This window comes from Ammospiza caudacuta, chromosome 8 (genome assembly GCF_027887145.1).
Source record: "Ammospiza caudacuta isolate bAmmCau1 chromosome 8, bAmmCau1.pri, whole genome shotgun sequence".
Lineage (NCBI taxonomy): Eukaryota > Metazoa > Chordata > Aves > Passeriformes > Passerellidae > Ammospiza > Ammospiza caudacuta.
The window spans coordinates 39,084,743-39,110,431 of NC_080600.1; the positions used below are offsets into that span (position 1 = coordinate 39,084,743).

At 37.2% G+C, this 25,689-nt stretch overlaps 1 protein-coding gene across 1 annotated transcript in view; it reads right to left on the reverse strand.

The window, feature by feature from the left end:
* Positions 1-355: 355 nt before the first annotated feature.
* The window catches only part of LRP1B (LDL receptor related protein 1B), a 299,771-nt gene continuing 274,437 nt past the window's right edge, over positions 356-25,689 (reverse strand). Inside the window, exons 82-89 of the mRNA XM_058810030.1 lie at positions 22,773-22,947; positions 22,039-22,143; positions 19,934-20,047; positions 9,901-9,977; positions 7,908-7,998; positions 5,541-5,685; positions 4,405-4,503; positions 356-2,026 (exon numbers count right to left, since the gene is read on the reverse strand). Coding sequence (XP_058666013.1) covers positions 1,886-2,026; positions 4,405-4,503; positions 5,541-5,685; positions 7,908-7,998; positions 9,901-9,977; positions 19,934-20,047; positions 22,039-22,143; positions 22,773-22,947 — 947 coding nt within the window. The 3' untranslated portion in view covers positions 356-1,885. The remainder of the gene's footprint in view (positions 2,027-4,404; positions 4,504-5,540; positions 5,686-7,907; positions 7,999-9,900; positions 9,978-19,933; positions 20,048-22,038; positions 22,144-22,772; positions 22,948-25,689) is intronic.

Sequence of the window (25,689 nt, forward strand, 5' to 3'; positions counted from 1 at the left end):
AACATTCAAATAGAATTTGTATAAAAAGCAAAAATTTTCATTAAGAAAATGGATTTAGCCATTTGTACAAAGTAATGTTTTTTTGCTTCAATTTGCTCTTTCTTTAGCTTTCATTTTATAAGTTAAATTTAAAAATTAGTCAACACACTGAATTAAGTATGTAGATTTTCATTTAAATAAATCAGTCAACAATATTTTTTTATAAAGTATTTAACACTTCATTGTAGAAACATAGGCAAAATGACTATTATAACCAAAATGAAAAATACTGTTCAATTTAAAAAAATGTACTTAAACAAGAACCTGAAAAAGTTTATGATATGCATAACATTGTTCAAGCAAAATTGCACTAGTATTACATAAATCAAGAGTTTTATAAAGGCCCCAATATGGCAAAGTTTAGAAATAGGTAGTATGCATGCACAATAGTACAACAAAAATCTCTTATAAAACAGCAGTTATTTTTGTAATGCTTGTACAAAGGGAATAAAGAGCAACCACAAACATATTTAATCTGTTAGGTTAATATATTATGATAGCTAAAAGTCAGTCATGTCTAGCAGAGGAAGGAAGAGTCCTCCACAGCGTATGTGTGAATACGTCTTTTGTGCCTTTAAAGTTATGTATAAAATATTTTGATTCAGTTCAAACCTGAAAGAAATTTTATTCTTTATTTCCATCAAAATTAAAAAATGTGAGTCGGATTTTTTCTCTTATCAACAGAAAACAGGCCAGGTCAGAGAAGTGCTGGAAACTGATACTGATGCTTTTCACTTTTGATACTTGGAGTTTGATCTTGAACCCAACTTAGGCTTTGCTAAGGTTTCACCAATATGCAGCTTGGCTCCTTTTACCTCCACAATACCACAGTTTATCTTAATTTAAAGAAACTGCTGTGTTTTGAATCCTTTAGTATCACTAAAGAGGTGTGAGGGGTTTTATTTATGATTGTCAAAACCAAATGCTGTGATCATCTGAGTGTGCTTAAGGTTTGGGGTCTGGCTTTTTCCCTACTGCTCAATGTGAGTTGGGAGTTATTAATCCATAAGAACTGTGTGTGATTAAGTGAATAAACATGTAAAGCATGTGTAGGCAATGCCCTCTTGTGCTCTAGGGTGGCTACTGTCCTACAGGACTGTTGGAGTTTGAATGCTTTGTCCCACAGCAAGTAAGGTTTCAGCTTCCAAGATATATCGTTACTATGTTCTATAAGGTTTTAATAAATACAAAGCTTGTTTACATGGTATATATGTTTAGTATATCATGTACAGTCACTGGATTTCTGAAACATAATCATTGTGTTCATGCAGATCATTAGATGTTTCACTTCTATAGTCTTGTTTACTTCTTGGCAACCTAAAGCTAATTTAAAAGCAAGTTATGTTTGTTTGTGAAAAGTTATCTAGCTTCATCAGGATCTGAAGAGAAGTTCTAATGGGCACAAAGAAGAGAGTAGACCATTCAATCATTCTTTCACCATTTAAAATAAACAAAATTACACACTGTACTACAGCTTCCAGACTACATAATGAAAAAGTGCAGATACCATCTTCATCGATTAAGTAGAACCAAAAAAGTTCATAGAAAATAGATTGCTCATTTTCACGCTACAAACGAATATGCTGTTTGCCATTTTAACAAATTTAAAGGTGTGTTATTTCAGCAGCATTGTTGTAAATTGTACCGTAGTGCAGTTTCTTTTTCATAAAAATACCTTACAAATGGTCAGTCAAAAGTCATCAGCAAAAGAAAAACCCAGAAAACAATCAACCAAACAAAAAACAGAGGTAATGCTGATGCCAAAACAATTATAATACTGTTGGTACATAGAAAAGTAATCCTTATATTTTATACATTTATACAGAGTATAAAAGGTAACAGCAGATTATGCCACAGTCTCCCTTATCCCAATATCTATTTTCTTTGGAAGAAGTTCTCTTCTTTCATCAACGCTTGCTAAGGAGTTTCGACAGTTTTGTCCATCCACGTATAACTTTGCATATACTGGATTGGCGTAATTCGTTGGCTGCAGAGAAATGAAGCAAACATTAGACCAGTCAGGTTGAATCAAAATTAGCACTTATGGTAATGGAAATGGCTTTGTTAAAGCAAGAACAATTACACATAAAATACAACAGGACATATTTAATAGATACCTGGACGTCTGCAAACCTGATGATGAGTTAATTATTTAGTTGAAAATTAAAATCATGATGAGACATGCTATTAAAGTAACCAATGACATGACATGCAGCATATTATGATATTAAAACCATAAAAACGTTGACAAAAAATAAATTAAAAACCTTGAAAAAATGTCTCTGAGGTTGACTTGTCCGCCTTATTACACTGGAAGATTTCAAAATAGATATGAAGGAGTTTATAGAGAAGGTGCACTGTGAGACCATGTGACAAGTTTAACAGGAGAAAACTGCAGCCAACAGTTTCCATGTATTACCTGTTCTAAGACATCAGCATCCCATCAATAGCTGACCATGTTTTCGAATTCTGTGGCCCAAATACACAACATGATTTGACCAAAAAATTCAAGACTTTTGTCATGTAAATTAAACTTTAATAATAAACCAGCACAACTCTTAATATATCATAGTAGTTACAAATTGATAAGCCTTTTCTTAGCAATTTTGGCGGTTTGGACTGGAATGAAAAACATCTGTTGAAATGGGTGACACTTCAGCATTGGACAAGTCCATTTTTAACGCTGCAAAGCACTTCATTGTGAGAGAAATCCCCTGAGTCTCCACTATTTCCTTCATACTTTATGCCTTTATTGTCTCTAGAAGAACTTTGCTATCCAATTAGAGTTCAGCTTTTATCCATGATAACAGGAAAGGGCACCTTGTGGTCAAAATCCTCCTCTTTTTACAACTAATTTATCAGCACTGCTCTGCTTGCACAGATACTGAGTGGAACATCAAGAAACTCTGAAAAAGGGAAATTAATTTGTTTGGTGTAATAAGAAGTGGCTAAACTTCGAATTGGCCAAAGCAGAACCGGGTAGGTTTTCCTGACTTGAAAATATCCTGAGTACACCCTGGGAAACAAGGAATGAAAAATGACTTTAACTCTTAGCTCTTCCTTTCCTTGTTGCTCAACTCTGTTTCTGAGCCCAGGATTAAGATACTGCTCAGTCTGGATGGCTACAGCAGCTGCTCAGTTAGTGAATTAAAAGCTGCCCATTCCATCTATTACAGATGAAAAAGTGATTGCCTTGTGGTCCAGACTTTCCTGAAATAAAGGCAGAAGAAGGTGAGCCACATCTATTTAATTAAAAAAAAAGAAAAAAAAAATTAAAAAGAGCTATTCTCAGTTCTACTGTTCTGTTCCCACAGACCTTTACTTTTGTGGTCATGATTATAATCAGAAATTCAGTTTTATTTCAATTATCAGGACTTTTTTACTCCGTTGACAGCCATTATTGAGGATGATAACCACAACAGGACAGAGATGCTTTGCATCAATGCAGTGCCTTATTCAGTTATTAAAATTGTATATAATAGCAGGGTCTGCCTTATGATCCCTCTTTGCAGGGTACTGATTGTAAAAGGCAGTACAGTGAGGTACAAAAAGAAGACGGAGTGGCCATAATTTAAGAGAAAAAGTTAAAGATGGGTAAATATTCTGGCTGTCATCATCCATGGTTCTGTGCTCCATCAGAAAAAACACAACCCATAACAATTATTAAATTTCCAAATACAACATATTACAATCATGCAAGAACGTGAATGGCACAAAAAATGGATATATATTGAGGCACATGAATATGAATGTTGTATCGATGTCCCTTTTGTATCTTCAATCTTAATGTTTGCAAACCTCATACTAAGTTGTAGTAAAAAATCAGATGTTTTAGAAGGAGCTCTTTTATGATACAAATCCATTGAAATCTGAACAATTAAAATATGCTTTGCAAATACTGAAGGAAATTGTTAATTTTTATGTGCATCAAATTCCTCTAAAATAAAACCACTTGTTTCCATTATTTGGGACCATCTTTCAGTTTGATAAGCTTCACTAGATGCCTGTTATTACATACAAATTTTAAATATATTAGGATACATGGCTGTGAAGGCCATCCTAAACTTATATAATAACTTGTATGGCAAAGCATGACATTGCTTACTGGTTTTTTATTCCTTTGCAAAGATATTTGCAGTTTTAGATCATGTTACAATGATGGATACAGATGAAATTTTGTATGCAGAGGGGGACCCTTTATTTCAAATAGAAAATGTATTATTTACTGTCATTCTTCATTCCATTAAAAGAAGAAAAACAAAATTAAAAACAAACAGAAAATGCCTCTAGTTAAAAATGACAGACAAACTTTCTTTAGACAGGGGCTGTGGTGGAATGGAATGGACTTGGATCATCATTTCTCACCCCTGTTGATAGTGGTCCTTTCAAGTCAGAGTTTAGGTAGATTGATGGAGCTGTGTGGGGAAGCTTGAATGCAGTGGACCCTCCCCCTATGTATCTGGCCTGTATAAATAGAAAATTTCAGTTTCTGTGCTAATAGAGCATTTTCCACGTGTACTTATCAACACTGTTAAATAAACAGTGCACCAACTGAAAATATTATTTTAGAATGATCTACATTTATAAAAACCTCCTTCCAGGCATTCCTCAGCACGATAAACTCTTACATTCAACACGAGAATAAAATTCAGCATTTTCCAACCATTTTCCACTGAGGATTAAGGCCAGACCTCACAATAAGCATTGGCTCAGCCACTCTGCCTCCAGTGAGTAACTCCATTTTCAGCTTACCTCCTGCACTGAGCACACTGCCTGTGTGATGCAGTGGTGACACTGCTGGAGCTATCAGTAATCCTGTTATTGCTTTGTCAGAAATGGCAGGGAGTGATGGCTGCCCTTTGGTGAGCGCCTGATTACGGCGCTCCGGGAGAGATAGCGCGGCATTACCGCGCTCATCCCGTGTCACATCACCCAGGCACTTCAATCACTGCGCTGCTGCTGCAGGACTGACAGCATCTCTCTCAAGGAAATGATAATACTTACTAGCTTTGTGCAAACATTTAATCTATCTGCCCCGTCAGGGGTCCCGGCTCCTCGCACCTCGGCGAGTTTTCACATAAGGAATAAGTTACTCTCCTATGCATGCGTGCACTCTTTCGTGCTTCAGACAGGGGCTGGACAATAATGTGTTTCCAATTTTAAATATTTTCCAATTTTAAATTTTTGCCAGTTGACAAACCCAGTGGTGGTTTGTCAGCTCACAGATATGTCTGTCTTGACAAAAAAACCCCAATCATTTTGTAGTTAATTTCGAACTCTATTTTGATCAAGCACTAGGAAAAATGACCATCAGACAGCATCAAACTACAAAACAGCTGTTAATATATACATGACATTTATTCTAATGGCATCTAACTTGGCTTTATATTCATTAACCAAATCTAAATGTCATTGTTCTACATTTCTATTTGTTACACTTAAAGACAAAACCTTTGCAAGATATAAAATGGCTTTGCCACTAGAAAGAGAAAAGAAATTACCTTTTCTGCATTTAGAGTAAAATCTGAGGCTAGAAGACCACCTTCACTGTGGTCATGGCCCACCTCATACATGTTATATGATGGATTGCCAATTTCTACATTGAGTCCTCCATTTATCATGGGTTGTCTTCTGATAGTTTTTGTCCTGTATTGCATAAACATACAAAAAAAGAAGAACATAGTGAACTTTCAAGCGAGCTGTTGGGTATCTTGTTTCTCTTTAATCTCTAAGATCAACGGGAGACAATCATAAAATCCTTCAATTTTCCAAGCAAAGTAGCAATCTGAGTCTATGTATAGATCTCACAGAAGCTGGAAGCAGAATTTTATTGTTTTTCTCAGTTTGGCTGTAGTGGTATGAATCCATACAAAGTGCTAACTCGCTGTCTGCAACCCTGACTTCCTCCAGTTATTTCCAGATTTCCCTCACTTCCAAGCAAAGCCTTGCAAAGTCACTGCCAATTCCCTGCAGGAATGAAGGCAAAGAGAATATGAGTCATGTCCCATTGCTCATTCATTTCACTTTTGTTTCAAACCAGTTGCCCAAAGTCAGCTGTAAACTGACGACAAGCAAATGGTTCCATCAGGATGCATTAAAAATGTATGAACTTCTCCTCATTCCAGTTTGCATTCCCTGCCAGTGGTGATTGGAACACTGAAGTTCAACTTGAATTGTCTTTCAAGTTTAATAAAAGACAGAGCCTTATTTTTAACCTTGAATTAGGTATCAGTAAAGATAAGTGATTGAGTTGAATTGTTTCTGTTGCTGAATTCATTTCTTTCAGCTAAGGAGGTGATTTCAGCCCAAGCAATTGAAATAACCTCAAGAGGGTAATTTTTTCCCAGTGCAATATGTTCTCTAGAATTACAAAGGAATAATAGGGAGGTCACAGTCAGGATGATAACAATTGAGTCCTCTTGTTGGCTGAGTAAGATGCAGTCAGTATCTGAAATCCAATGTACTAAATGATCTGTATTTTTCAGAAATGTCATTGAAAAAATATTTCCTAAAATAGGCACTTAACAGTAGCATGCAAGTGTTGAACAGCTACACCTAGTTTAATACTTGACAGTCTTCTCTGAAGAGAGAAAATAACTCTAAAATACATTTTCAAATATAATTTTAAGAAGAAAGCCCTTTATTGAGGCTAGTTCTATTTCTCCGCTGAAAATCTATTATTTAACAAGTGATTCTCAGTAACCTAAATAATTTACAGAGCAGCAACTGGTTTCAGGATTTGGCTATCACTAAACCTGGCATTTTAGGTGCAGCAGCACATAATGACATCCATGGAGTCTGGCAGGGTCAGCACTACTAACAGTATGGTCAGGAAATGTATTTATCTTATTGGCTTTACAAAAAAGGTTTTAAAAATTGATGCTCACTAGTTTACGCTAGAGTTTGCAGGGGAGAGAGATGCCAGATCATAGTAACTTAAAAGATCCTTTTAGCCTGGAGCACTGAAATAGCCTCATAAATGGCCACATTTGCAGAAACAGCAGATTCATCACTTACTTTTAAAGGACTTAACAAAGAGACATTATCTTGGTTTCAGATGTGGGGTAACAAGCCCCAGGAGAAAGGAAGACAGCTGCTCAAGGCCAGCCAGCAGGACAGCTACAGGCCTGAAGTAAATGGTTTGCTCTCTGATTCCCACTCTGCCTTCCCTAGTGGGCCATGGCCTTACTGCCAGGAATCTTCCCTGGCTAAATCTGCATCCCCACCAATGTGATGATGTTCTTTGAACATGTGAAGGGCAGCAGCTCTCTCAGGTGCCTCATACAGCAGAAACATTCCTGCCTCCCCTGGCCACCAAACATGGCCTTGGAAGAAATGCCCAAAGTCAAAAAGTCAAACCCAAGCTCATTATCAGCTCCAAGGCAGCTAAATTCAAGAGAAGAAAATATTCCCTTCAAGATACTAAAGAAACAGATTAATAAGGAAAAGGTTTGGGACTCTACAGTAAATATTTTGAGAATTATTTGCATCTTCAATATCACTTGAAGATGTAAACAATACTCAAAATTTGAGTATGTAGTTTCAATGAAATACATCAATTCTGTTAAGTTCTCTAAGTCTCTGGATAAAGTTATTAACACTTATACTGCCTTTACAGGATTGAGCAAAATTTTTTTACAATTTTTTTTTAACTACTGCATGAGGAACTTAAGTATCAGTAACAAATGTGGTTGCTCCAGCAAGAACCAATATGTAACTGATTTGCTGCCTCCAGAAACAAGTCTTGGGTCATTGTTGCATTTTTGTTTCTCATATAAAGTGATTTTTTGTATATCAAAAAGATGCAAATACTTTAAAGATTTATTTTTTACTTCATAATAAAATAACTTCAATATAAAATTTCTTACCTTCGTTTTCTTTTGCAAAGAAATAGTCCAATTACAAGAGTAGTGATCAAAGTCACCAGTAGAACAAGAGGAACAATGATTGCTATGCTTCCTAAAACAGAGGGAAATATCACTGAATAATCATGGCTTCCCAGCTGTAAAACAGTTACATTAATTAAAAGAGAATAATTTCCCATGCCAACAATGCAATTTCATGTGATGAGCTTCACTCATCAATTTGAGATTTTGATGCTGATCAATAAAAAACCCAAGTTCATTACAGTTAATAGTGTACACACAAGAACTTTTATGAACAAATCAGGAGTTTCCTCTTTTTGGATACCAATATAACTTGGATTAATTCCCTGCCCTCGTTTGCAGCAGCAGTCCATGAAAATCTGGAATTACTGAAAAATTTGGACTGGAGTGGCATGGCCAGGATCTTCAGCAGTTTAGGTCATGCATTTATTTATTTAAAATATCCAGTAGCCCTAGCTCTGGTTGAAGAATTAATTGGCATTTTAATTAGTATGAGTATTATCTTTATTTGTGGGAAAATACAAAACAGCCAGCAATCTTCATTTCTAGATGGTTGGTGCATTCCTGCATTTTGCTGCATTTTACTGCATTGTACTCGAGAGCCAACAATTTTGTTATGTTGATATAGGCAATCACAAAAGCTACAATAATGCTTAATGCAGCAGAAAAACAGTGCACAGATCAGACAGCAATGTTAAAGGAGAGGAGGGAACAGGGAAGAACAAAATGGGCTTCACATTATTTTGGCAGATAATTTCACTGAAATGAGACTATCTGCAAAAATAAGGTCAGTAACTGTACCCTTATTTCTGAGCCTTGCTTTTAGTATCTGCTCATAAAGAAATACATGCAACAAATAATTCTATGTTATAAATACAGGACTTATAAAAGCAGGAATCCAACATAAAGCCAGTGTGGAGAGGCATGTATTTTCTTTAATATCACAATCCTTAACTGGTGGAAAACAAAAATATTGCTGGTTGTTTCACGGGCAACATTTCTTGATTTATTAAAAAAATAAGCTGCTGGCAGTGTCTGCTATACATTAACCACAGTCTAAATAAAGAATTGAGAAGTGCTTTGAATTCTGCCTGAAGGCTTTCTGCCTGAAAGCCAAGTCAGGTTGTCAGAGACACGAAATGAAGTATTGAATAAAAAACTTGAAGCATCCTGAGTTCACTTCAGCTTATGAAGATTCAGCATGTAAAGGATATTACAACAAGGCTCTTTTAAGAAAACATTTGATGAATAACTGCCTTAAGTTCTACCTAGGTGCCAGAAAAAAAAAAAAAAAAAAGAAGTTAATTTTGTCTTGGCATGTAAACACTTGAGAAAAAAGCCCAGAAAAGTTTCATCTATCCACCAAGCTGACCTGAATAGCAGGCAGCTCATTGTGCTGCTCCACTTGGGCTAAATGTGAGCAGGGCAGGTGCAGCAGGGCACCAGCAGCACACTCAGCACTCTGCAGGCAGCCTTGGCCACTTTCAGCTGCCAACACTGCAGCAATGCCATCCTTTCATGCTTTCAGAGGTGTTTAAAAACATTCAGCAGGAGCTGTTCTTACTTTCGGGATGATTTTCACAGTGGGTAAAACTCAGCCCTCTGCAGATGGCCAATACAAAAGTTATGCACTACTTACAGCTCTATTTTTGATGCTTTTCAGCAGGATTTAAATGGTCAGAGGTCTCCCACTAGCACAGGGCTGATATGGCCAAATGCTGTCACTGGATATTCTTTTCTTTAAAAAGTGCACTAGCCCTTGGAGCAGGGAGTGCAAGGCCTAAGAACTGCCTTGTGCAACACCAAATGGCAACCTAAAAGTCTAGAAATATCTATATTTTGGGTTTTTTTAAAGAAAAAGATACCAGTAATGAGCATTTTCATGACATAAACTCACGTTTTAAGACAGCACAAGGCTCAGATTTCTAAAGTGAGCCAAATTTACCGAGTGACAGCAGTGATTGGAGGTACTTACTGGTGCTGATGTTGTCAGACTTGCTGCTTTTGGGAGCTGGCCTCTCACACTGCGTGCCTGACCAGTTGGCTGAACATCTGAAAGGATCCAATTACGATGGGGAAATTAATAAATGTCAGCTATTAACACAGCAACACATGAAAGAGACCACCAGCATCTTCTCAAGAGCTACATGAACCACAGCAGTGCTTCTACAAAACCAACAAGAATCCTCATGGGAGGAGTCAGCAGAACCCTGCCACAGCCCTGACAACACTCAGAGTGGGGATTTAGTTTAAACCCACACCTCTGTGTGTTTGATTCCTGTTATTATCACTGCAACCTTAATTCCAGAGTTCTTTTCTAATTTCTCAAATAGTGAAACAAGGTTAATCAAAGGTATATTGCCATTTTAACTTTTGAAATCTTGAACTTTAAAACCAGATGTTTATTTGCAGGAATATAGCCACATGTGTGTGTGTGTGTGTGTAATCAGGCCTGAGAGCCAAAGAATAAAGAGTTGTCCTAAAGGGACAGGAGCATCTCCTGGCCTCAGAAAGCCCTAAATACTATTTATATTCAGAATATGTGTTCCAGGAGCCAGGTGCCTGGATTATTCACAGCTATTCTGCTATAATTTCCTTGTGTGAATATCAATATGCAAATAGCTCCTCAGTTGGGATTCAGAAACTCTCCATGCACACAAGGAAACACAAGGAGTCCATGGAAGCAGACTCAGCAAATCCATCAAAAACAGAAACAAATACCTGAATGAAATTCAATTGTTTATTCAACCTGCTGTAAATATGATTAAGTTTACTACAGACCCTCTAAGTCTCCTTGTGGAAACAGCAGGAAGTAGTCACTTTTCATCTGTCCCTGTTGCATATTGTGCAATGAATCATGTTTTTTCTAAGTCTTTCTGAATTATTTATGAATTTCAGCATCAGTTATCTTTAGGGAGGTGCAATAGAGCGTTACCCTCATACAGTTCCAAGAACTCCTCCTATCTGATGCCTTCCTAAGGATTTAATACATTGCAAAGTTCACAGCTGGTTATGCTTAACAACTGATGCTGTTCTATAATAAAAGAAGTTTTGAAAAGACACCAAATATTCTAGACAAAAGCAATGCAATGCCATTCTCAGGGAGGAGTCCTGGGCAGCTGTGCTGGTGATGCTTTGGGCTCTCTCCTGTCTTTGCAGATCACTGCAGAACACTGGCTCATTTCTCTCCTTGCTCCTAAACCTCTTCCAGCACAACCTGACATTCAGACAAATCTCTTTACTGTGTTTCTATTAAGCTTGAACTTATTTTGAAAAGTAAATTTAATTTTTGGTAGGATTCACTATTAAAGTGCTTAAGCTCTACAGAGAGTCTTTAGAAGCATTATTGATTTTTAAAAAAATGTATTGATTATTGCTAGTTGACTCATATATTGTCACACACTACCTAAATTGCATTATAATTTAGAAGTTCTTCATGTTCATTGAAATAAGTTTGCTTACTTAAATAAATATGGCAAATGCACACTTAGGTTTCCTCACTGCAAAGAACCCCCAGTTCCTAATTACACACATGCTTCACAATGATATATTTTATTACTGAACCCAACTGACTTTTCCACCTGCTTACCATCACTTCAGCACCCTGCAAGTCACAGGGAACACAACTTTAATCTTTCAAAAGATGCATCTGTTCCTTTTTCTTTCCAGATCTCTTTATAGCAATTATGTAAGATAAAAATGCTTGCACTGACAGCTTACCTTACTAAGATACTGTTCAAGGAATTTGCTTTTTAAAAATATCACTTTTCAACATACAGCTGCAAAATAAGTTTCTCCATTCTTGTAGAGAAACGCTATATATCTTTATATTTAGAATATTCTGCTCAGCTTCAAGCTCTTGGCACATGACAAACATGAAACAAAGTCTTTCTATTTCCTCCTGATATTTTGCATCATTCCTGCTCAGCATTCAGCTCATGCAATTAAAACTTGTGATGACAGGCAATTTGCATTTAATACCACACTATTGAAAGTAAAAAATATTTTAGACTTAGACATATCTAACTTTGCAACTAAATTCTTATATTAAATGTTTCAAATGCTTCCACTGTATATAAAATGATGATGATAAATCAGTTATAAAAAGAGTTTAGAAAACATAAGACAGTGAGACTAGAAAAAGGATCACCATGAAGCATTCAAGTACAAGCTCATGAGAAACTTGTATAATGTATAATTACATTCTTCAGAATCTTATAGCAGACATGATATCAAAACAGCTGGTGAAGAAAAAAAATCCTACAGCTAGATATGCAGTAAACAGAGGAAAAAATAAGGCAAACATATTAAAAGTTCTTTATCTATCTTGTCATTCTAATTGCAAAAAAACCAGCAATATTGAAACACCTGAGGCATTTGATAGAAGTCTCATAAAAGCATTGTTAGTTGCCACTGTATTTTAATTTTTTTCCAAATGCTTGCTTTCTCCAATAACCTTTAAAGAGACTGAAGCTGGAAGGATGGCTGCCATTTCCTTCTGCACTTGGAGGTGCAATGACTGCCCTTTGATGCTCCAGCAAGGCACTAAAGGCTTCTCTGGGGCAGACAGAGGAGAAAAAGGAGTAAAGCCCAGGGGAAAGGGATGTTTTCTGCAAGGGAATTTGACACAGAAAATCAGCCACGAGCAGGCAGATGAGTAATGATGGGGTTGGGACATGGACAACTGTTCATGCAGGAACATGGGAAATGAGCAGATCTTCACCCGCTTTAATTGTCCGCAGAGAGAAATTGCTCTTAATAACAGCATTTTCTGGTGTCAGGACATTTAAATTCAGACTGCTCAGCATGGGAACTGACTCCTGGCTGAGTTGGATGTGCAGTGGTTTGTCCTTTCCCAAACTCTTTGGTAGCAGGAGCTGTTCTGTGCCATTTTCAGGGTCAGACAGGACATTTGCAGCACTGTCACAGACACATTTTATGGAAAATCCTTTCCTTAGGATTTTTCCTCCTGAGAATCTGGAGGCCTCAGGAACAAATTGTAAACAATGATTATCTGCTGCTGTGGAATGCAACAGGTGCATCTGTGATTGGTCTCGTGTGGGTGTTTCTAATTAATGGCCAATCACAGTCAGCTGGCTCAGACTCTATCCGAGACACAAGCCTTTGTTATCATTCCTTCCTTTTCTATTCTTAGCCTGCCTTCTGATGAAATCCTTTCTTCTTTTCTTTTAGTATAGTTTTAATATAATACATATAATAAAATAATAAATCAAGCCTTCTGAAACATGGAGTCAGATCCTCATCTCTTCCCTCATCCTCGGACCCCTGCAAACACCATCACACAGTACAAGCAAACAAAAAGGCATTAATGAAGCAGAACCACATAAAGCCACTTTGTTTCATCAAAGATGTTCACATCATCACAAACTTGGGAGAAAGAACAGTGGAAATGCCTGATTGCCTGATTTGAGTCACTCCCAGACAAATACAGATGCAAACAGATGGGGAAGCTGACAGTGAAGGACAGGCTGCAGTCAGCTGAGCGGGGCAAGGTGCTGCAGAGAACATCTCTGGTGCAAATCTCCAGCTCCCAGCAGAACCAGAGAGAGATCAAAGAGCAGCAGTACCACAGGGGATGCCCACATGAAAACTGAGAGTGAATAAAAGTAAAAAATAAAGGTTGCACACGTTCTGCTGCCAAGGTCATTAATAAAACTGCTGCAGCTCTCTCTGCAACAATTCAGTTCCACATTTATAAAGAGATGAGTGCTTGGGAAGTGACTCTGAGGTACTGAATTCCTGTGCCATGGGAATTATCTATTTTGAGGAAATAGCATTGCAAAGAGAGACATTTAAAAAAACTTTCAATTGAGGTTATGAAGGTGTTGCACTTGGAGAGAGGAATGTTTAGACTGGAGATATTTACATTTCTGATCATGCTGTTGTACAGAGTCTATTCATTACAAAATGTCTCTCTACTCTATTTCTTTATATTTCTTACACTTACAGGTCAGTGTGATCCAACTTTCCAAACTCATATTCATATACTTGACCATTTGACTATGAAATGACTGAGTAAATAGAAGAAAAAATAGTAAAAATAAGAGCTGATTTGGTGGCAGTGTGCAATTTTTAAAAAAGTTTGTTTCTCCCTCTTTGTGCCACAGGCATTGCCATAAAAATATAATACAGAAGGCATAACATGCAGTTTAAAGTGCTTTTGTAGACAACTGTTTTCCAACTCAATATTCCAGTGCAGATCCAAAAATGACAACAACATTGAATGATTAGTCTAGAGGTGTAAGCGAATCTGTGGAACAGTCCTTACAAAACAAAGGTGGAAGGGGAACTGAAAATGTTTCTTAGCTATAAATTATATTTCTTCATTATACAAAGTCATTTTTTATAGTTTGCGTTTCCTTTTGGTGATTATATAGCAATATATACTAAAACATCCTAATGAAAGTATCTAGCCTCTCTATTTTAAGAACACTTAACATTAAAATTTCACTGGAACTTGTCTTATCATTGATATTAAAACTATAAGACAAGAGAACATCTGGATTACAGTTATTTACTATCTCAACTAAATTGCATTGAAAAAGAAAAATCAAAATTCCCTTTTCCCCTAAACCTCTGTAGGATGCCAGAGGATGATAAAAGCTTTGCACTAAACCAAATAATTAAACTATTCCTTATAATAAATTTAGGAATACTTCTGCAGATATGCATTGTTCATACAGGGAGCTGCTATAATAGAGTTAAATCCACTGATTAAGTCTCTAAATTAAAGCACTTTCATAACAAAGACCAAAAATCCCAACCCAGGACTGATCAATAATTGCACATTCTGCAGCTTCCCCTCTATTGTAGGGTTTCATTATTTTCAAGTAGTAACTTTTCCATGACCATTTCATACATGAACAAACCACATTTTAGTAGCTTTGTCTAATGAGCATCCTCAACATCATAAAAGGAAAATAATGTAGAAGCTAAGGGATACAAAATTTATACTTGTTACCTGAAAATGGAATACAAATTACCCTGCAATCCAATACATTCAGAATAGGACAATGACATCATTCAAAAGCAAGCAAAACAATGAAAAATTTCTTTTCAGGAACACTAAAAAACCCCTGAAATTTAGTCAAAATATATGTGAGAAAAAAAAGAAGTTACTTTAAAAATTAATTTTAATTTGGGCATGAGATTACTTTGTAAAAATGATTATTCACAGCTGCATGATGTTCATTGTAAGGAACAACTTCCAAGTGCAACTCAGCCTCACTCATCCCAAGGTAAGAAAAAGAACAAACTGAGAGTCATTAACCACCATGCAATTAGCAATATGGGTACAGTACAGAAACTATACAAGTACTAAAAATAATAACAGAAAATATATAAAAGCATGTACAGGTTACTACTGTAGCTGAAATTGCATTGAGCAATAAAACAAAAGGAAATGGGCTTGAGATGGTAAAACTAAAAAGAAAAGATGAGAAAAGACCGGGTAAGTAGGTAGATAAAAACCCAAGCATGTTTTTCACAAGCAGTGATATACAGCAGCAAATATTATACAAGTTTTATCTGAACAATTTTAAACTCATGGACAAAGGATATCTGCATTATAGCCTAGCTAGTAAATACTCCATCAAAAAGATACAAATTCCTCTTTTCCAAGACCTTAACAGCTCCTCCTCTGACAACTGCTCTTCAAACACCTGTTTTCATTTGGTTCTTGAACTACTACCAGTTTGTGGTACAAAGTGGATAAAAGATCTTTTATCACACAAAGGTATAACCTGCGGATTATATTCAGTTTCGAGATATTTATAACAAAGATATTTTTAGTTGAAAAAGAAAGCTCTCAAAGGACTGGCAGAATGCTGTGACATTCCTGTTGCAATTGCAATTGGGGAGCTCATTAAATATACCCCAGGAAATCATATGGAAAGCATCTATTGCAGGATACTTGATAAAATTTCCTGGTTTGTGCTGCTGCTCAGGGTTACCAGGGCCTTCTCTTAGTCAGGATTTTCAATCCTGTGAGTATTCTTTATCACAGAGGCTTTTTCTACTCAGCCTCCAGAAATGCCAGCCAGAGACTGCAGGCTGTGGTCCCTTTCTTGTCCACAACTGACCATGGATGTACCTGAACCTTTGTTGAGCAAAAGTCTGGTTTAGTGATGAGTTTATTTATTATAAACCTCTGTGCATATGTAGCACTTGTACAGCTGCATGTGCACTCAAATAAAAACTGTTCATATGGGAAGATTTTTCAACAGGAAAGGAATGTCAGGAGGAAGGCCCAGCATCACAGGAGGCACCTGAGCTGCAGGGGAGCTCCTCCATAAAGAGGAATAAGAGGAATGCACTCTTTAATTCCTGAATTCTGGGACCTAAACACACACACACACACTCAGGTGCTCAGCCTACCCTCTCCCCTCACACAGTGCCTCTCTCCAGCCTCCTGGGTATAAAGCTGGCAAGAACAACCTGGAAACACTGCACCAGGATGCCCAGAGCAGCTGTGGCTGCCCCATCCCTGGAATGTGCAGGCCAGGCAGGGTCAGGCTCTGAGCAGCTCCAGTGGAAGGTGTCCAGTGGAAGCAGTTCCAGGGGGGCTGGAACAAGGTGAGCTTTAAGGTCCCTTCCAACCAAAAGCATCCCAGGATTCTGTAAGAACAGCTCTCCTGCTTGTTTCACTCCTGCAGGAGCTGCTTTTCCTAATTTATCCATGTCTGCACTTCCAAGTTCAAACTTTGTAATCAGTTTTAAATAATTCCACAATCTGTTCTCTCCCCAGTTGTTCATAGTCCTTAACCTGTTACATGACCAAAATTCTCCATTAAGAAATGAAGTTATTTATTCTTTCTCCACCCTTCACTTTTCAGTTTCCTCTGTTACCAAATTCAGGCTTTCTTCCAAGCTCCTGCATGGTTTGTGCCTTCTCATTAACTCTCCAGGATGACTTGTTCCTCACTACTACAGAGGAACTACATCAGAGGAACTGATGTTTGCTCTAATATTGAAATACAGCACACACTTGAATCTCTCTGAACAGTTAGCACACCCAGCCACAGCAATGCTGTACTTTGCCTTCTGATTTTTATATTTCTAGAATGCCTAAGAGTGTTATGATTTGATCACATTTATTTTCAGATAATAATTATAGAACATGTCGCAGACATTTCTCCACAGAAATCCTTTCTTTCACATTTCTGTGTCTTCGGGAGGCCAGGGGCCCCCGAAGAGAAGGTAAACAATTATTATCAGCTGCTGTGGAATGCAATAGGATTCACCTTGATTGGCTCATTTTCTATGTTTATAATTAAGAGCCAATCATCAGTTCAAGCCAGGGGACTGAGTCCTTGGCCACAACTTTGTTGTGGGTTCTTTTCTATCTCAGCTTAGCTAGCAGCTCTGCAAACCTCTCTCTATATTCTTTTTAGTATAACTATAATGTATTATATCATATTTTAATAAATTCAGCCTTCTGATCAAGATACAAGATTCACCGTCTCTCTCTCACCAACTGCGACCCACACAGGTCGCAGTAATAGAACACACCCATGTGCAGGTACAAATAGTAACACAAAAAAAAAGATGGAGTTCTAGCAATATATAGTTATGATGAAGGTATAAAAGAAACAAAGCTGAGAGAGAGCAATATCCTGTGCTAAAGATTCTGTAATGAAAGCCCTGCCCATTCAACAACCAGAGTCACTCCTAAGTACTGGAAAGTTTCAATTCTTTCCAGTTCTCTTCACTGGTACCATACAAGGTGCAATCTCTCTCTAAACCCTGCTTCCCTTGCAGGAATGAATACAGGTGGGTAATTAGTGAGAAAGAAACGGAGACATAAATAAAGGTATTTATTGAAAGACAGACTGATAGAACAGATGGAATGAACAGTTTGAGAAATACAGGAAAAAAGCATTTCTTGATTATTTCCCATATGAATCTGATGTCCTGATCATTCTTTTTTTCAACTGATTTGTGAAATTACTGGGGCAATTCAGACATGTCTCACACACAGATCCCACCCATTAGTGAGCAGCACTAAAGAGATCCTTGAAAATGTAGTATGGGAATATTAAAATGACAGTAACTATACAGAAGATTATGCTACTTTAAGACACCCTAAATAGAACATTTTTCATAAAAGGTCATTACCCCAAATTTTAACATTCTGAAATTCTCTCACAACCTTTGTTACTGAGCAAGAACAATAATGTGGGAAGGAGGGGGAACAACAATCACCACACACCTAAAAAATAATTTGAAGAATTAATATTCTAGATTGCATTGAAGTCTAAAGAGAAATCACAGCACATTCTGCATATTTGAAACCAGGACAGAGCTTTCACTGAAACTGGCAATAGCCTTCGTAAAACCTTCTCTTTTTTTGGTGGCTTATATGAAGGCACAGCAAGACCTTCATTCATTCCTAAAATGGTGAGGTGAAAACCACAACTCCTCCTTCCAGAGTGCAACTGATATTTAGGTCATTTAGTGCATTCATCATTAAAAAGACACCTTGAGACAGGAAGATAAAATAAAAATGTGTGCTAGCAGTGCAGGCTGTTGAAAGGAGAGTCTGTTCTTAAAGGCTTAGAGTTGCTCTATAATTATGGCTTTAGGATTGCCCTTTGGAACTGCTAAATCTTATTCTCTATTGTTTTTACTGAATGATAATAAGGGCATGATTATGTGTAAAGTTTGCATTCTCAACTGATGCTGACTGTGAAAGAGAGCCGAGCTCCTGCTGAATGACAATAAACCCAGGCATCTCCTATTTCTTCTAAAAATCACCCACTCCCCAGTTAGAGACTGGTTTAGAAAAACATTGAGCTGTGGACAAATGGCTCATGGAGCATTTGAGGGAAAAAGCAGGAAAGGTACATCCAATATGTGACTTTATAGGCAGCAGTATGTTGCTCTTAGGGCTGCATGATTCTGAAAACACAAGCATGATACATGGAGATACAAAAAGTTCCAAGCACCCCTGTCCCACACTCTGCTGACCACTCCACACTCTTCCAACTCTAAGAAGTGGTAGTTGGGAAATTAATTTTGTTTCCAATGGGTTCATGGTACCTCAGGCCAGAGAGTTTCATTGCATGAGAACACTGACAAAGCAACTGAGACCATGTTTAAACAAAAAATTACATTATTCACCCTAAGCAGTCTTTGCTACTCACCAGACATCCACATCACATCCCTACAGCACTGTGTTTCCATAAACCATTCCCTGAGAGAAGTTTAAATCTGTGTGAATTTCACATTTTCTCCCCAGTCCAGGTTTTTAGGTCATGATTTCACTACTGACTTTTGCATCACAACCACTGAGCGATGCTTGTTCATCTGACAGGAGTTTTGTATCTCTCTGTACATCTGCCTTACAGGATTTTCAAAGAATAAGTTTGTTTCTTTTTCTGATGAATACTAAAATTTTCTCTTTAAGAAATAGACCTAAAATCCTTTATAGAAATAGAGCATACAAATGTAACTTTCTTTTTTAATGAGAGAAGTCAACGGTATGATATAGCTCATATACTTCTGTTTAACAGTTTCTATAAAATTTCTATAAAAATTAACAAGACTTAAAAATACAAGCTTAATTCCTGAAGTAGCACCTAAGTAGCTGTTCTGTTCCTTTCCCTGTTCAGATAAGAAATAAGAAGTCAGACTACAGAACATGTGCAATATCACTGCTCACTAAACTTAATGCTATGTAGGATTAACTTGGTAAAATATGTCAAAACATGAGCAACATAGGCCAAGTGGCATTTTCAGTTTTTTCCCAATTTATTTAGTAAAATAAAGCCTTTTATTTCTTCCTCTGATGATACACACACTCCAAATGTATTTTTAAATATACTCATCAGTGCAACTCTCAAAGGGTAAGTGTGTTTTATAGAAATGGTCCCCCAGATTAGGTATATATTGTGAAATGTATGTGAATGTGCATGACTTGAACCAATGAACCGTGGCCTGGAATGATGTCACAGAATGTGCAGCATTAAGTGGAAGGTTAAACCTACTTGCATCTCGGTTCATTAAACGTGGTTAAAGTGCAAATTCCCTCATTCTGACAGTAGTAATCACAAGGGTTCACTTTCTGGTCACAGCGCTGACTTTTAAACCCCACAGAGCATCTGCAGAATTTCAGTAAAATAGACCTACATAAATATTCTGCCTTGTGCTGGACAGATTCAAACGCGTTACGCACAACGACGGCAAGACACGCACACGTTCACGGGCACACACCCACAGAAGACAAAACCAATGTTTTCTTGTCATGGAAGGCCCATCTGACAACACTGAAAAGTTTGCTCATGACTGATAATCAAATAGTCTTTAAAACAATGGGGCTATGCTGCCTGAAGGGATCTCAGAGTATTGTTGTCAGATGTACGTTTCTACCGATTGATCCAGATTGCAATGGCCTTAAAAATGGTCATTGCCATTTTCTTGGCATTGTTAGTGGTGTTGGTGTGTGCTGCAGCATTTATGTATTAGAAATCCACAGAAAAATTAAAGCAAAAAACCTTTTGTTTGTTTTTTGTTTTTTTTTCCCTTGAGATGCTATGGTGTTCCGTGTGAATTGAGAAAAAACATGAGAGTTTTATAAGACAAAAAATTAATGAAAAGTCACAAGTTTCCAAAATAGCTATTCTAGGTGTTTAAGCAAATGAATCAGCAGGTTAGTCAGCATATTTGGGCCTTACAAATATGATTCTCTCCTTTTGATACTCTCCTTTTGTCAGGATTTATCAGTCTCTAGTCCTCAATTAAAGACGTTTAAGGAGGCACAAATAACAGGCAAAATGGTAAAAACAGGGAAAAAATAATAATGAAGGAGAAAAATAAGCACCAAAAGTATTTCCAAATGAATAAGGGCTACCATGCAAAACTAAATTACATTATTTTCAGCCCTGAACCTGCAAACATACATGGACAATTTTTTCAGTGATAGTGCCACTACAATTGTGCATCCTTTTTCTCAAGCAGAAGTGCTTCAGCTCTCACAGGGAGGAACCCTTGGCACACCTCTTCACTGATCACACTAACAAAATCTAGGCATTTATGAAACTCCTTTGAGAGTCTGAATAAAACTCCATTTTTCAAGGTCACTTGCATCAACAAAATGAAGGAATGGCTGTATCTTTATTCACAAAGTTGTGGTGCCAGATCCCTTTGGGCAACAATTTGCTCATGTCACCCAGGGAATGAGACATTCATGTCTAATTCTGCCTTCCAACACCTCTCTCTTCAGCCTGGAGGATGCTCTGAGCTCCAGGTTGTTTGGAGAAGTGGAACACCATTGTGAAATGAATGTTTTAAGGAAATAAATTAAAAAAAAAAAATAAAGAGTGTGACTAGGTATCTCAGAGTAACTGAGAGCAGGAAAGAAATTAATTTCTTTCTACAGTGACTACTTCAGTATTTTATATTGAGCAGCTGAAAAAGAAGATACACCATAGCTCTCAAGAAAGGAGTAGAATGTAGGTTTTTCTGCTTGCAACAGTACTTAACTTCTAAGCTACAAAATACCAATTTATTTTGCATTTTATGTCTAGGCTTACGAGAAGCACTCTGAATTACTCTCTTGACCATGACACAGGAGGGAGAGCACAATCTCACCCCAGAAAAGCTGCAATAGTGGGAAGGTTAGGGCAGAAATATGAAATACATGAGCATATCTCCATAAGGGAAATAACACTGGCATGATTTTTCCTATTCTCCAGCTATCAGGAGAAGGGTTTTTGCCTCCAAATCTGACCATTTCTGTAGGAAAAAAAGACTTAATCCACCTCTGAGAAGCAGGACAGGCAATCTTGAGTTTCCATTCCAGAAAAAAATGCCTGAACAGACCTAAAATTACTATAAGTCTTCGAAGATACATCTTTGTATCTATATGCATTCACAAGAGAGCCCTTACTTCTAAATTTTAACACACATTTTGCAAAATGGTATGCAAAGTATGAGGTTACACAAACAGCTAGAAAACAAATAATGTAAGTTGAAACTGCAACCAGCCCATTATTCATCCCAGAGAGACCAAAAATACAGAAACATGCACAATAATTTTAATATTTGTTGTCACACAGGCATTGTAATGATCTGCAGGGGGCAGGATACTCACAGACAGACAGGTATATTTGTCTCTGGGTCCAGCTGGCAGGTGCCACCATTGTAGCAGTAGCCATCACACAGCTGACAGGTGGAGGCAATCTTGCCATTAGTGCAACTGCCGTGGTCAAAAAATAGAAAAAGAAAAATAAAAAGCAAAGTGTAATCAGTATTTCAGTAAATCTGAGCATTCCATTGTTAAATCAGCATTTTCATATATTAGTATAAGAATTACTGATTGAAATAATTCTAAGTTTCTGGTTTGAAAAGTTAGCAGTGAGACTATTGCACAATATATATTTAAGCTTTCTTTTAATGAAAATGAACTATTAGAATAGAAAACAATTGCTCAGCAATAGAGCAGCACATGCTACCTATGCCTCCAACAGTATTTAGTATGTTTCTGTCACAGTCACAGATAATGCAGAATTTTCAACAGTGAAGAACAATGAAGACATTTCAACAGTATAGAAGAACGCCATTGCTAACTTGATTAATTTCAGTGTTTCCAAGGGAAAAGCCATTCAGTTTCCTCTTATACTGTGCTTCCTCCAGTGAGGAGTGCTCCACAAGTTGGTTTAAAAGCCAGGAGCCAGTTGGTTTGGTATGGGCAGGACCCACACAGAGGAACTGATGCGATGTGACCACACTGGGACAAACTACGGCGCAAGAGATGTCAAGGAAAACACATAGAACTGGTGTTAAACGTGGGATTTGGCACAAAACCCCTTTCCCACACACACTCACTTGCACACCACGTCCCTGCTGTCCTTGTTGGTGATGCAGTGTCCCCCGTGGCAGCGGGTGCACTTGTCCACCTCGCACTTGGGGCCCTCGAAGCGCGCGGGGCAGACGCAATCCACGCGGCCGTCGGCCGAAATCGTGCACGACTCGGAGTTGACGCAGTAGTGGTGGCAGACATCTGAAACAGCACCAGACCTCATCACTAAAAGACATTAAGGAGCATTATGGAAATAAATAATACTTTGCTCTCATGTTTTTAAAGGTACTGTAATAAAAACAAAATGGAAGCTGAAGCTGGTGACTCACTGGCAACCACAGGAATCGAGAATGCCCAATAAACAGATATATAATATATTAACAATGTAATCTTGGGGAGTGAAATGGAAGTATAAACTCATAAGAAGGTTTTTTTTTCCCTTTCTAGTTGTCTAACCATTTATGGCATCATTCCATATAATATAAAGACTCCTGATGAGAAAAGCAGGGCGATATTAATGTATTTAATGGGACGTTGGTTGAATAAAAATCTTCTGATACATTCACATTACCATTAACAGCATTATGCCAAACTGAAATTGAAGCGATATTTTGAAATAATTAAGTTTTATTTTCATTTATCCACATATTAAAATTTCATGAAGTTCTAATAATAATATATAAAGACATAATCCATAAGCTCTACAAAGTACTACAAACAGCCATAAGCTTTACAGACTGTGCAAGACCCCATTATGGTGTTTAATTGTTTAAATGCCATTAAGACTGATATTTCAAGTAGTGAATTCTTTGATTCTTCAGAACCACCAGTAACTGTCTCAGTTTTCAACCCTTTTAAAAAATCAAATTGCCTTATTCAAGAATCTTCCAAGGGCTACAAATATTGGTATTCAGCATTTTGGTAATTTTCATTTATATGGTAGTGACAACTTTATTTCATGGTTTGTTTTTTTCTTTGAAGTCATCATTTAAGCTCCTTAATGGGCAGGGACACCTTCCACTATCCCAGGCTGCTCCAAGCCTCATCCAGCCTGATCCTGAACACTTCCAGGGATGGAGCAGCCACAGCTTTTCTGGGAATCACTTGTGGGGGTATCTCGAAGTCAGAAACATATTTTGCTAATGCTACTCTGTGCTGTTTTTCCTCCTCTCCGAGGAAAGAGTACTGCTGGAAGAGTTTTGCTGAGGGACAGAGCATGGCTGTTGGAGGAGTTATTTCTGCTTGAATATTTATTTTATGTCTCCACTGTCTGTGCAGGCTGTAGGCTCAGCTGCTTAAGGAATTAGCAACAAGGGCGGCTTAAAAAATGCTGAATGAAGTTGTTCATTGTTTCTGGTTCCCCAGTTCCAGGTATGGAATGGCAATTTGCAGCAGGGAGCCTGTTTTTGGAACAAAAACTACTGCAGTTTCAAAGCTAATACTGAGAGCGATTTTATGTAAGTGCAGTGCAAGGGGCATATGTTTGCATGCACATAATGATAAAAAAAAAATCCAAAACCAAAGAACACAAATACGTAGGAGTAGGAAGGTCAAAGGTCAAAACAATTATTAGTTTTTAGGATTGATTGCAGCCACAAACACCTATAGTCATCTGCAGTATCTAAAATGTTTATGCTATATTTGGGTTGAAATGACAGAAAATTATTTCTTTTTTCTCCTAAAAAAAGGGATTTCAGTTTCAGAGAGTCACAGCTTGTGGGATCACCACTTTGAATGATTGTAACTGCATGAAAATTTTTCCTATTTTTAAGGTAGTTTGGGCCTTAAATGATACAAGAAATGAACTTCAGCTACTCTGTGTGTCTTTTTTCTGGAATTTAAAACAGGGAGCTACATTCAAATACATCAGATTTATGTGTATTTAATAACATGCACAGTGTTAGTAGAATTCTATGTAAATTCACTCACTTAAATTTATTTCAGCCATGCCAGTGCCTTGACACGGAGCACTCATTTAGGTTATTATCCCTTATGTGAACTAATCACAGGAGAAACTCTGCATTGGGTAATTGGAGACGATAAGTGTGGGGAAAATGAGGTCTTTGCAAGCTGGTAATACTGCAAGCAAATGTCTTCTCCCTGCCATAAAACTCTGCTAATAATATTTTAAGCTTGGGAGAAGGAGTAAAATACCTACACACATTCATGTGTCATCCTTTGCATATGAACTACCTTCAATCACGGCAAAGACAGACTGAAAAAGATGTCTGGGAGGCAACCAATCTTTGCAATAATGCCATATTAATGTATTCCACCTGGCATACAAAGCGAAGGTAATTAATAAAGCAAAACATCATGCACACGTGTGAATAAAGCAAAAAAATAACAGATACGCCTTCATATACACATTATTAATTGTAGACTGGTATAATATCACAAAACTTACTCTAAGAGATTCTAAGACTTTCTTTTCCCCCCAAAAGACTTAAGTTTTAAATCAGCAAAAAGCTTAATTTTATTTTGTATTTTATAATGTCTCTGAGTCTCTGTATTGTGGCAGTTTCCCAGACAATCCAAATCTGATAATAAGCACTGCTTAAAAAGTACCCCTAAATTCCTGAATTTACATTTAAATTAATTCTCTTTTTTAAAAAAAAAAAAAAAGGGTGTTTGTAGAAGCATTCAACTAGAAACAATTTGTTTGGTTTTGGGTAAGCCTCAAGTAAATATTTTTCCTTAATCTGTGTGTCTGTCTGTGCATGATTTATGTGCTATACTATTTTCAAATACCCAATTGTGTTTGCAGATACTTATTTGTGGATTCATGCAGTTTGTTTAATACCAAGGGGGAGAGAATCACAATTACTGCTGGTTTTCCATTCAAAGGTTTCAATTTATTTCATAGTCTCCCAACTGGAAATATATGTTTACTTCAGTACAAATCCTATTTAAGATACACACTATCCCTTTCCTTGTCTGACA